Genomic DNA, 13205 nt, shown 5'->3' on the forward strand with positions numbered 1-13205 from the left:
TTGGGCCTTGAGGGAGGGGGAACGAGAAAACATTGTACCCAACCCTGTGTCTATATGTAAAGGAATCTACGTAAGTGTCTGATATGTGCCAGAGAGAAGCCACCCGCAGCCCCCCAGGGAAGACTCCGGGGGAGTCCATGATGCCCACAAAGCTGTTGGAGTTAGACGTGAATAATGGCGGTACATGAGATAGTGTCTATTCTGTGTAGATGAGCTGTTTGAACCATGAGCCCAAGCGCTAGCTGTACTTTTTCCGCATGCAGCCGAGGTGCGTGAGATTCTTGTGTTGAAGGGTGGGGAGCGCACCCATCTGTGTTTCACAGGTCCTGATAGAGGTGTGAGAATTTTCTACTAATACAGAATGGGGAGGGGGGGGTGAACATCTGTTTTTTTGGACGTCCTCTGGTATCTGCCAACCATAATGGGGGGGTTGCTTCAAAGTATTCTGGTAGATGTGGTTGCACTCGGAATTTAGAACCTTGAAGGATTTGTTGCCCACAGATTAGGGAATTAAAGAAACCCAAAAGAGGTGTTATTATCTAGAACATAAACCATGCGGAAGTTGAAAATAAAAATGTAAGGGGTTAACGCTACTACCATCTCAAGCAAAAACCATGCCCTTCGTGGCTGACAAACTTTTATTAACAAGGTAGGGGGTGGTCAGTGCCGTCCGAAACACACTTACCCAAAGGTAGGAGTTTGTGGTAACGGGGAAGACACCTGTCAAAAGTATAAAAGTACCTGTATTCTATTTAATTACATTTTTATTTAGAACATAGTCTGCCTATATTATAAGAGGTAATACAGGCCACTATGGTGCAGAGAGGAGATAGGATCCGGTTACAAACCGGTTGATACCGCGATCTAAGCAATCTTTTTATTGAAAATGGACTAAAATGTATGAAGTTAATTTGAATAATAACAGAATACTTTGAAAAATACATACAAGGCAAACTAGAGGGTACAGTCTTTTATTCTGTGGTCATCTTCACTGGTGGTTGGCAGATGAGGACCTGAGGTCATCCATTACCTCCAGAAGCATTTTTTACAATACAAACACTAAATGCATTAGCTACAGAACGCTATTACCCCAGAATGAATTCTCCATCAGCTGCCAACAAAGGCCACTTACCAGTGAACGATGGAGACAATCATCAGATTGTAGGGTGGAGAACGTTGAGGACATGCGTCTATTTAGTAACTAGCGATAGCACTTTCAGTCTACTAATATGGCACGAAATCGAGTAGATTGTTAGGGGTATATCCCTTTGCAAGGAATTGCTAAGCAAGTATTTATCCGAATCTCTTAATACATAGGACTGGGAAGTGGTCCATGGTCCTTACGACAACAACATGGTGCCATTAATGTTGGGGGGGTAGTAGGTCAACAGACAAAACTCACAGGAACGATACCGACGTGTGGTGAAGGTTCTGAGACATAGTTAAAGAATAGCCGCTAGGTGAGATACTTAAGGGTTAAAGCCATGTACCACAGTCTCAAACGTATTAAGCTGTCTTTCTATATTAGACAGAGATCTGTCCTACCCCCCCCCACACAACACATATTTCATCGCCCTGGAGAGCCCTCCACTACTGTCTGCGCTCCGTCTTCAGAGTGCCCCTGTCTCCTTGCAACAGCTGCGCCCCAGACCTCAGTGTTTGGTGCTGAAACCAGCCATCCTCACATTCCCCTCACATCAAACATGCGCCTCACCCCCAGCTCCTGCCAGACAAAGAGCTGGCACACAGCGGCTGTCAATTCATCAGCACATAAGTGCTAGCTCTTCTTATTCACAGGGAAATAGTGACAATAGAATATTGAAAGGAACAGTAGATTAGAGGGCCAGGTCTACCTGAAGGTAAAGGATTAGGGTTATGTAACGGTCTACTGAAACAATGGGCATATAGGTCATTCCCATATAGAGGAAGATACCAAATGACAGCGGCACATTTAATTTAATACATTTAAAGGTGCCCATCCATAAGGAATCAGGGACCTGTCTCTCTCTGGCACAGATCTGGCATGGTGTCTAGCCTAAGACACCACGAAGCAACAAACTTGTGGAAGCAGGGCTTCATCCGGAGACTCCTGGTCCAACCTGGGGAGCTGCACAGAGCTCAGGAGTACAGGGGATCGGGCCGGTCATACGGTTTCAGAATTGTAGTTTTAGAATGTTTATGATGCCCCAGCCCTGTGCACACTTTTTTTGATACTATAGTAAAGAATGTATTGGCAAGCAATAATCAAAATGTTGGTTTTTTTGCCCAACAAACAGGATAAGGCTGGACCCTTAGTGAAACCCACTTGACTAAGAGTGGCTCCTATGATCAAGTCCATTTGGGATAAAACGCGTAAGGTAACTGTTTGCGGTTTTTTGGTGTCCTGTTTGCATTATTGGGCAAAAAACATTTTGATGATTGCTTGTACCTGCTTTGGCAGGCTGGGAACCTGTGCAACACTTGAGCTCCCTATGAGCTCAGCGCCATATGCAGTCACACAGTCAAATCGTTTGCCTTTATGGTATTGTTGGCCATGAAAAATAAAACAAGTCACCGAGATCGGTTCCCTCCCCCGTGGAGCCGCACAGGTAAAATCACTAGATTCAGTAGATCACGCGATGGTTAAATGGGTTAAAGAATCAGTCCCAAGGAACAATCTGTTTAAAGTAACATGTTTAGAGATTAAGCGTTCAATCTCATGTAGGAGCAAAGTGATCTGATGATTTGTGAGCCTTAAAGGTGCTGTTTCACCTGCTCTGATGAGTTTAACACGTTTGTAACTAAATACAGCATTAGAAACATCATTCTTTTTACTGTTAAATGTTCAACACCAAGAAATTATTGTGGAATGATGTAAAAATTGTCAATACCCCAAGTTATATTTTTGCTGGGAACACTGAATAGTCCTGTGACCCAAAAGCAGCCACCGATTATCGCCATAGAAATTAGAAAAGACTAAAATAAGTTTTTTTGCTTAATAAGCTAGAATATGCAGTTAATGATTTGTGGAACGGCGCCAGGCCCATTGAGCATCAGAAAAGGAGCCCGATACGGAGGACATTCAATAATCTTCTGTTCTCCAAAGACATCAGTTTTAAAAAATAATATATTTTGTTAGCCGTGCCAATAAAGCAAACTCTCCACTTGTGTCAAAATCACGCCGGTACATATCGCCATGTCAGCAATGACACAAGAAAGAAAATGCACACTCCTGTACAACTAAGGGAATGAGATTATATTTTACAGGGGATTCGCTCTCCTGATATCCCACAGAACATTACAGAACAAGAGGCAAAGCTTGCAACATACGAGCAATCCGTTGGGTTTTCTTGAGTCACCAAAGCCAACGAGGACATGTCGTTTTTAAGTATAGCGAACCATTATGGTTCCAGGTGCCATTGGCCAACAGAGCATAATGGGAGCAACTGAAGTCACAGTTGCCATTATTGCCCTTCTAAACATTACTCATATTTTATTTCACATTGTTTTATGTTTGTTACATGTCCATTAAGATCTAGACGTTGACTGAACTTGGTTGACATCTTAATTCAAGTTTCTTTCCATCCACTTATTAACAAAATGCGGTAACAAAACAAATCGGGCATGGGCGAGGTAAGCATTAAAGTCCATGAGAAGATATTTTTAGAGGTCATCGGCCAGCAGGGGTTATTGGGAACTTAGTTTTTATTGACTAGACTATGTTGGTCCATTTGATGCAGAGCAGAAGTCCACTTCTTAGCATAGACACAAACACACACCATATACCAAGACTTGAAGCCATTGAGGATCTGAGCAACAGCGATCAAATCTTATAATTTTACTGCAAAGGATACTTGACTGTGGTAGAGGGGTCTTCACATCATCCCGGGGTTATAGGCAGATTGTCCTTTCAGTCCTACAACCACTTATTTTGATCTGTATATATATATATATATATATATATATATATATATAAAAATGTATGTATAATTACAAGATTTATTTGGGAACTCCAGAGATGCGCAACGTGAGGTAGAAGGGAAGAAGAAAGTTGAGCTGGGCAGTAAGTTGAATTATTTAGGCACAATAACCAGATATGAGTAGGTTACCAAAAGGGGTGGTCATGCCGTGTCAATGATTGATTAGATACCAGTATTTAGAGGGTAATAACGGAGTTCATAGACAGAGGAGTTTTGCAGAACAACGGAAAAGAGTTGATACAGGGATCAAACTGGGTTAGTGGGGATCTAGGAGTGGAGTTTTGGTGTAGAGATAAGAGTATGTAAGTAAGCTTTGGTTCATGGCTTGGAAGAGTAACTGTAGAGGACGTTGTGTTTAGGTTAGTCGGCAGGCATGGACTGGCCATCTGGCTCACCGGGCAAATACCCCAGCAGCAGATCGGGTGCAGATCAGATGCTGCAGGGTGAAGCCTGCATATCCAGCCGTCGGCCACAGTCATCTGGCGGCCGCCCCGTCTTGCCAGTCCTGCCCTGTTAGGAGGAACATGAGTTAGGTTCAATGACTATGCGTTAAAGTATAGAAGGAGTTACATTTTGTCCTCACCCAGCATGAAGAGCTTTATTCGGAGGAGCTGCACCCCTCATCATGCAGTGAGCTATATATATACAGCAAATAGCTAATCAGAAAGTGAACAATGAATTACTTTGCACAGATCATGTATGGGATTACATGATATTTAAAAATATAGAAGCCCCTTTATTTTGTTTTTTTAAGTGACCCCCTCCCTTCTTTCAAGGACGGGAAGAGTAAAAAGTTTTTGTAGCGATAGCGTGAGACTGGAGTGGGGTTTGTAGGTAGGACTAAGGTTTAGATGGTTGATATAGTAGTAAGGCTTGAAGGTAAGATACAGAAGTGTAGGTTTAAAGGGTTTGGTTAAAGGATAGGGGTAGTACTTGAGGTATGGCACTATGGCTCAATGAAATGATACAGATCACAGGGAGAAGGACATGAAGTCTGTATACTGTCCTGGGCACATGGGGTTACGAAGGTTACTTCTTGATGTTCTTTTGTGCTTCTTACTCCTTTGCAGTATTTTTGGCGTCGGGGGTAATCACCAGGATGAAGTCTTCAGTCTGAGTAAATGATGAATCCAGAGAATGTGCTATATTTATTGTTGTTACCCCCGTGGGCTTTGCCGCCATCCAGTTTAATGAAGACTTCGTCTCCCGCATCCAAGTGGAGGATTACGCTGTTGCTGGCATAATCGTAATTCTGATCGGCGTCTTGAGCAATGGCGCTTGCCCGAACCTGAGAGGCAGAGAGAGGAAAGAAAAGTCAATAGTTAGGGAAAGAGAAACTGATGTGATGCAAGCACAATATGGTTAATTCTGGTTCAAAGCTTAAAAAGTGGTCTTATTACCATAGCAATCAAATGAATGGACCTGCCGATGCCTGCAGAGTCACCTTTCTTACATAACTTCCAATGGGTCAAATAAAACAAGCAGGTTGGCTGGCACCAGCATAGTCCCCGCCATTTTGTTGGAGTGGGGCAGATATAGGCAGGGCTGGGTTATGGGTAGAGGTGGGGCTGGGGCAAGACCGCCAACCTGCCGTACCCATCTGACCACCTCGCGGCACTCAACTTTATGGCGCAGTGTGGGAGTCAGGAGAGATCAGAGGGTTTCTCAAACCGGCCATGATCCCCACTGCTCCCCAAGACAGTGGGGCTGCTCTACAGGACAGTGCCCCAAAAACAGGACAGCTGGGAGGTATGCGCCAATAAGAAGGCCATTGTACACTATTTAGTGTACACAACATTGAAATGTAGAAATTGGAAAGTGGCACATCTGTTTTAAAATGCAAGTCTGTTTCTATGTTCCTTTCCACCATGCTGTAACTGGATGCATGAAATATACAGTATTACCTACAGACTATGTAGAAACGCAGCTCAAGTTGTTTACCCCCAAGCTTTGACAAAAACCCACTAAGACCTGATGTTACCTTACGCTGATTTGGTGGATGGAATATGTACCATTTTTGCTACTAACAAGCACAGCGCCTGTCTAGTTTATCTGCAGCCAGAGTCTGATTGACTCGCGGCGCTGTGATTTCTGAAACCTTTATATTTTCTAATTGGCATGTGGATCGTACAGACATATATAGGTAGAGGTCTGGTCCTGCAAATGTGATGGCAGCTTTATTCACTGGATCTCTTCATTCCCCTCGCCCCAATCGTTCATGGTGTGATTTGTTGTTCTGGAAGAACATCTTTGGTCCATGTGTATCCATACGTGAAAGACTAAAACCACCCAATGCCAAGGGACTGAAGTTTCTTAAAGAAGATCTGAAAGTGGGAAAAAATATCTGTTGTGTTGCGCAATGATCAAAATTTCAGGAATGACAAAAATAAGTTCGACGATTTTGAAGCTATGGCATAGCACAGCCAGCCAATTCTTCAATTCATTGCCAGCATATTTTGGTGAAAATTGTTATTATTTTTTTTAATCTAGGATAATGTATTAGGGTTTTTACTTTTTAGATGGCCCTTTTATGGACATTTGTTCTTCAGATGTTGGTGATTTTTTTTTTTTTTAGTTGGTTCTCTTTTGATGCCATGTGATTGGACGGAGATTTAAAAAAAATAAGTAAAAATTATATTCACTTAAAAATGATTAAAGACACAAATAACCAATATCTGCATTTTTTGTCTTTCTCATCCGGTAATGTCGCATTACAGAAATTGCTTGTTTTTCCCCATACCCGGTATCTAATTTTCCCCATTTTTTTCCGTATTTCAGTTGTGTCTTTTTCTTTTTTTGCAAAACACGTAAACCGTTCTGCTGCGCTATGGCGAGGTCAACATGTCCTGCGTAGCGTGGCCGCCATGACACCACATGGAAGGCCTCCATACCCATTAGGATGTGCGTGACGTGTTCTCTCTCTTCAAGGAGTTAACAACAGTTCAGCCGGGAACAGAAGTCACTTTTCACAACAGCCATCAAGCATTCTAATTAACTCAGCTCGGTGTCAGAGGACGCTACAGTTATATTAATTATGTTCCCACAACACACAGACGGGGGGGGAAATCCATACGGTGTAAAAGAGAATCTCAAATGGTTTCATATATGTTTAATCAAATAAAACCTGATCTATTTTAATGATTTTTTTTTTCCTTTCCAAAAATCAGTGTGAGACAGAAAAATCTCATTCGAGGCACTTAACGCACCAGAAAGACATCATTTTCGCTGGATGGTAATGCTCGCTGTATCCAACTGACACCCCCGATGCCTCAGAACTATAGAATCCCGCGCCTCCCCACCACAAAACCGTCTACAGTATACATTATGAAATGATTTTCAGTGGGGTTAATTATTAATCCCTTTCTTCCAGCCTCGGAGAGGAAGAACACACACGTGAGCGCAGACGCACACTCGCACACACACAAAACCACCAGCACAGGTGTGTTAATAACCAGAATAAACAACACACTGTGCTGATAATTAACGTCTCCAGTCAGAAGCATCGCTGCCAAGAACTAAGGAAAAGAGTGCGAGAGAGAGAAGAGTTTGTGACTCATTAAAAGAGTCCCCCCCTCCCTACATAAGAAAAATATTCTTTTTTTTTATATATTTTCCGTCTAAACGCTAACCTTTATATTTTAGTGCCAGTAGAGCATCAGAGGATAGGTCAAAAAGACATTATGGTATCCTTGATTGCAGCATGACTCAGATGACGTAAACTTCCACTGTCTAAGCAATACGTCTCTCATTTACTTATTATATATATATATAATTAATTTAAAATAAATTAACAAAAAATCACACTTGAAAACAAAAATATTTAAAAATAAATAAATATATATATATATATATATATATATATATATATATAAAGATTTATTTAAAATAAATTACCAAAAAATTACACTTGAAAACAAAAATATTTTAAAATAAATAAATAAATAAATATATATAAAGATTTATTTAAAATAAATTATAAAAAAAATCACACTTGAAAACTAAAATATGTAAAAATAATTGTATGTTTATTATTAGTCATATATGTTTTTTTTATTGTTTTTAAACGTTTGTGTCTGATGGTAGTAAGAATGTTTTTACATTTTCTATTTTTTTTTCTTATTTTCTTTTTTTTTTATATTTGCATGCACAGCTTGGTGGAGATTGCAGTCTGCTTTATACTTATTTTTATGTGATACAAAGATGACAGAACAGGGTTTTTTTTTAATAAACTGTAATTCATTTTATTCTGCTTATATATATATATATATATATATATATATATATATATATATATATATATTTGGGCTAATTAATTATTTTTTATACTTTTTAGTCTATTTTTTTTAGTCCATCTGGGGACCAGTACGTTCATAAAATCTATTTAGAAAGTGTTATATTTATTTGGAAACTGTACAGGGCTCTACAAATTATGGCTCAAATACACCTGCTTGTCTTGAGGACAGAAGAAGCACTCGGCCAGCTTAAAATTTTTGCCCCCGGGGTTCTGAAGCCCCTCTTAAAGCAATTAATGGCTTGGATGATCATGTTCAGTAAGGCACGAGAGGAGCACCATAGGTCCTAATATTATCTTTCCATCCCTATCTGTCCCACCTGGAATAATTCTATTTAATTCGAAGAAATATACTTACACATATTCAGTTTTTTGTCTCTAAAACGTAATTCAAAGCAATTTTTCTGTTTTTCTGCCTTTTTTTCCGGAAAGTATTTTTCTATTAGTGGTTCTGGACATGAGGAGTACGCCGATTTTTTTCTCAACTAACATACAATTTACCAACTCATCCTGCTCCGCTTCAAACATCTCTCTCTTCAGGCAGTCTTTAATACTCTTCAGCAGATCAAATCATCTGCACAAGATGGTACATAGGAGGGTTGAATCAGAGCAATTTTGACGTTGTTTTGTGAATACACTTCCCGGAAGAAATCATAATTAGGGGACGTAGTCATTTGCAAAACTTAAATCTAAAAAAATTAATAGATATTCAGGGAATGGGTCCAAATTCCAAAAAGAAAAAGGCAGTAGCTCTTTTTTTTAACAAATGCTGTGACACGAAACTGTCTGTTATTAACTAATTACTGGTTTTTTTTTTGGTTTTTTTTGTAGCATCCAAGGTTTGGGGAGATATATAGGTGGCAAGATGTACTTTTATTAAACCGGCTGCGTGTACGGGAATACTGTCAGCAAATGTTTATGTCCTATTATAGCTATACCGACATCGCAATCAAGCCTCCCACATGATATGTTTAAAAGGCTCACAACATCCATCCATCCGAGTCTATTAGAATTGGTGACATATGTAATAATTATACCCAATGACTACGGCAGCCTAAAAAAATCGGTTAATGAGCCTCGCTGTTGTATCAGATACCAACACTGTACCATGGATGGTTAGTGATACATTTTTTAGGTGCCCCATCGATCAGAGGGTCCCCTTCTGGGACAGATAATGTGGGCTCAGCCTTAATGTCTAATTCTGCCCAGGCATCAAAAAGGTTAGAGCGTAAGCTGGAGTCTTGGCGGCTAAAATGTCACCTTCGTTTTTCTGAAGGGATCTTTGCGTGCATCCAAAAGATCTGGCTGGGCTTCGCGTAAACTCACCTCTTCTATGACACAGGCTAGGTCATGTTGTATTCATTACAAATAGAACTTGACATTAAATAAGAACCCATCTTGTCTGCCCATTTTCTGACTTAATCGGTCCTTGTTCTTGGCGTTGATTCAGGACAGCCATATGCCTATCCCATGCATTCCCTCGCTGTGTTAAGTAGGTTCCTTTTCGCTTAGGACCCCTTGAAATCTAAAGCCACCCTTGATCCCACGTGTCACCCTCCGTGCCCACGTTCTTTAACCGCAGGGCATGTCCTCTCTTTCTGGCCAAACTCATTTTTTATGGAAAATGCGCTTCTCTTGTACTGGTTGAACCACTTGATCAATTATAGGAAACATTAATGAAGGGGTATATAAAAGAAGAAGAAAGAGAACCAAGATAAAAAAGCAGACTGAAGGATAAAGATGTGGAATGAGGAGGAGAGGGTGAAGCAGGCACTGAGGCAGATTCTGTCGGAGAGGAGAATGACGATGCTTTGCCAAGACAAGCAAATCAGATGCGACATTTGAAGAGGTGGATTTGTCCCAGCAGCTGCCAGCGTGTTTGTGTGGAGCAGATGTATTCATTTTATGCAACGGTGAAGGAGGGAGCACAAACACCCCCTCACTATCAATGAAAAGTACCCCTGGTATGTGTGTGCTGGAGGAAATGTGGGGGAAAGGGTTATTTACTAAAATACAGTAAGCCTTCTATAAAACATGCAACTTGGGGACAGAAAGTTCTTGCTTTTAGAAGGGGTGGGTTTGTCGTGGGGAGGGGGGGCATCAAGAATAGCTGGAGAGCTGGAGAGAAGGGGAAAACAAGATGGACAGATTAAAAGGGGTAAACATAAGGCATTGTGTGTTTAAATAAAATGACAATTGGGTAGAGTGTATGTAGTAGAGGAGGTAGAGAGTAGATGTGGGAGGGACAAATTAGATAAAGAGTAGGAGGATGAGAGGGGGAATGTTAGTTAGAGAGTAGGAAGATGGGGATTGAGGGGAACAGTAGGTAGAAAGTATTAAGATGGGTGTAAGAGACTAGTATAATTAGGTAAAGTGTAGTCGGAAGGGAGTAAAATGGTAGATAGAGAGTTGTGTGTTATAGTTGTTAGGTTATTAAAGGATAGTTAAAGGAGAGTAGAAGGAGAGATGTATAGGGTAAGCAGATGTGAGTGGAGGAGAAGTTAAGGTGGAGAGTAGGCTAGGTGATGGAGATAAGGGAAGGTTATGTAGAGAGTAGGAGGACGGAGGTAGAGGAGAAGGTGAGGTAGAGAGTAGGAGGATGATGAGAACAGAGGGGATGGTTAGGTAAAGAGGTGATAACAGGTGACAGGTGATGAGAGAAGGTTAGATGGAGAGTCAGAAGGTGAAAGCAGAGGGGAAGGTTAGGTAGAGAGCAGAAGGCTAGCAGTTGTGTTATTCTGGTTTGCAAAATAAACCAAAACGATGAGGAGATGCACCTGCTAGTCGGATGTTTTCTATAATGTTATTTCTATAGATGATTCTCCTTACTTTTTATTCTTATCTGCAGTTTTTCCTGGAAAAGTAATCATCTGCATATAAAATACTTAATATATTCTTCTGTTAAGCATCACTGGTCATTTAGTGCTTGCATCGTGATTAGTTGATATAGACCCCACCATGTAAGTGGAAAATAGACTGACCTTAACTTACTCATTAGCCCGTCCCTACAACTGTTCCTGAATCCCATTAAATTATGCACAATTGAAGATGTTTCTGGCATTGGTCCACGTTCTACAAAACTAATATATACAGAAACAGCTAACCATGCAAACTAATTAATGAGTAGCATTCCACTTAATTGCTTGTGAACATTCACTGGTAACAAAATAATCTGTATCAAATATGGGGAAGGAGCAAAACACAAACAAAAAACGAATAGGACATTCACCGGAACGTTTCAGATGTTACCATCTCCGCGTAAGTACCTCTTCTACCTTGTGTTCTCAGATGAAGAAGGACATAAATGTTACCCTAGTGTCTACCTTCGCTCTTGTCCCTGCTGGCCTTCCTTTCACCTCACCCTGGCCTTCACTCCATCCATACTGCCCATCCTCACCTCTGTCCTGCCCTTATCACTCACGCCATTCTTTTCTATGCAGATAGACTGTATTATGAGAAAATATATTCATTATTGGAATTAAATACACAAAAATAGAACTATTTTACTTTGCATGGGCATTTTCCGAGTCTAAGTGTTTAATCACATGCAAATGGCAATGTTTATTTTCCAAATGGCTATCGATTGATTAGAATTACCGAGGCTATCAATCAAGGTGATTGTAAGAATTTATCAACTACGGCTTCACATTGGGAAGGAAAAAAAATAATGAAAACAGGACATGGCAGTCTGATAACACAACTAAAATAGCAACTTCTGGATACGCCTGTCATATTCAGCCATTGGCCGCACGAATGTCATCAAGTGGCCATAGGCCAGTCCCAGGGCCCCCTCAATATCCCCAGTTAGGCCCTGTTTACAACATCAATAAATGCAAGCCTTTATGAAGTCAATATAAATCTGAAAATACAGTCAATTATAAATCTAGGTAAGTCGATTAATGCTTTAGGTGCGTTTCTGCCACAGCTAGTTATTCCACTCGGTTGTCACAGACAGCTGTACCTCTCTACGCTTAACAGGGGCTAGTCAAACAAATTTATGATGCCAATGACAACTTTCAGTCCCGCGTAGGTGATTTTCCTGTGCTAAAATTATATGACGTGTTAATTAGAAATTAGAAAGTAATGCCATCTTTTTTTCATACCATGTCAAGGTATTTACGGGAAGTGCTATGATTCTGGGTAATTTCAGGTAAGGCAAGAGTTAAACTTTAAAAGACATGCATCATATGGCGGTATAGGAACATAGAATTTGACAGCAGATAACAAGTCTGCCCATGTAGTGTGTATACACGTAGATACATACAAAAATGATGTCAAAGAATTGGCCCCACTACTGTAGTCTACCCTTTTAAATCATTTTAAATTAATTCTGTAGGAGGGTTTTATGCATCCCAAGCTTTCCCATATTTCTTTAAGAAGGGAAAAAAAAAATCTATTTTTTTTTTTAATTTTCTTAAATTGCAGGGGAATAGACCATTTCATAATCATAAATTCCAACTAGAGCCATCGGCAGGGTTTCTAGAACAATAAGCAAACAACTGCTAACTCCATAAACAACCAATTGACTATGAATTTGAGTGGTCAGTATAGTTAAGGGTTAACAGTGTTGACCATGGTCAACCGAGGTCTCATGCGACTTTTGTGAGTTTCAGGCGAGGGCATACAAGGTGAATGACAACTTCCATATCTTCATCTGAAACCCGGGAAACAAAATAATGACATCAAACCCCTGTGTATGAGTTGGACAAAAGTTTAACTAGCGAACTCACTATAGCCAAATTGCATTTGAAGAACATCTCTCAACAACCCTCTAATTAACAGTTGCAGCCCTAGCTACCTTAAAAGTTGACTATTTAAATATAGAAACATGGAACAGAGCCATTTTGCCGACATCGCGTGCCCATTTTTCCTGTTGGAAAGATGGAAACCTTTATCAGTTCTTGGCCTCGTCTTCGATTCAGGAGCCATACGTCTATCCCATCCAAGTTTACATT

General features: G+C 40.4%; 1 protein-coding gene across 1 annotated transcript in view; it reads right to left on the reverse strand.

Annotated features, from left to right (window-relative positions):
* Positions 1-5067: 5067 nt before the first annotated feature.
* Positions 5068-13205, reverse strand: part of LOC149274449 (C1q-related factor-like) — a 28496-nt gene continuing 20358 nt past the window's right edge. The window contains exon 2 of the mRNA XM_089505470.1: positions 5068-5247. Coding sequence (XP_089361596.1) covers positions 5068-5247 — 180 coding nt within the window. The remainder of the gene's footprint in view (positions 5248-13205) is intronic.

The sequence above is a fragment of the Sceloporus occidentalis genome, unplaced genomic scaffold (genome assembly GCF_023333645.1).
Source record: "Sceloporus occidentalis isolate IW3139 unplaced genomic scaffold, rSceOcc1.0.p SCAF_330, whole genome shotgun sequence".
NCBI lineage: Eukaryota > Metazoa > Chordata > Lepidosauria > Squamata > Phrynosomatidae > Sceloporus > Sceloporus occidentalis.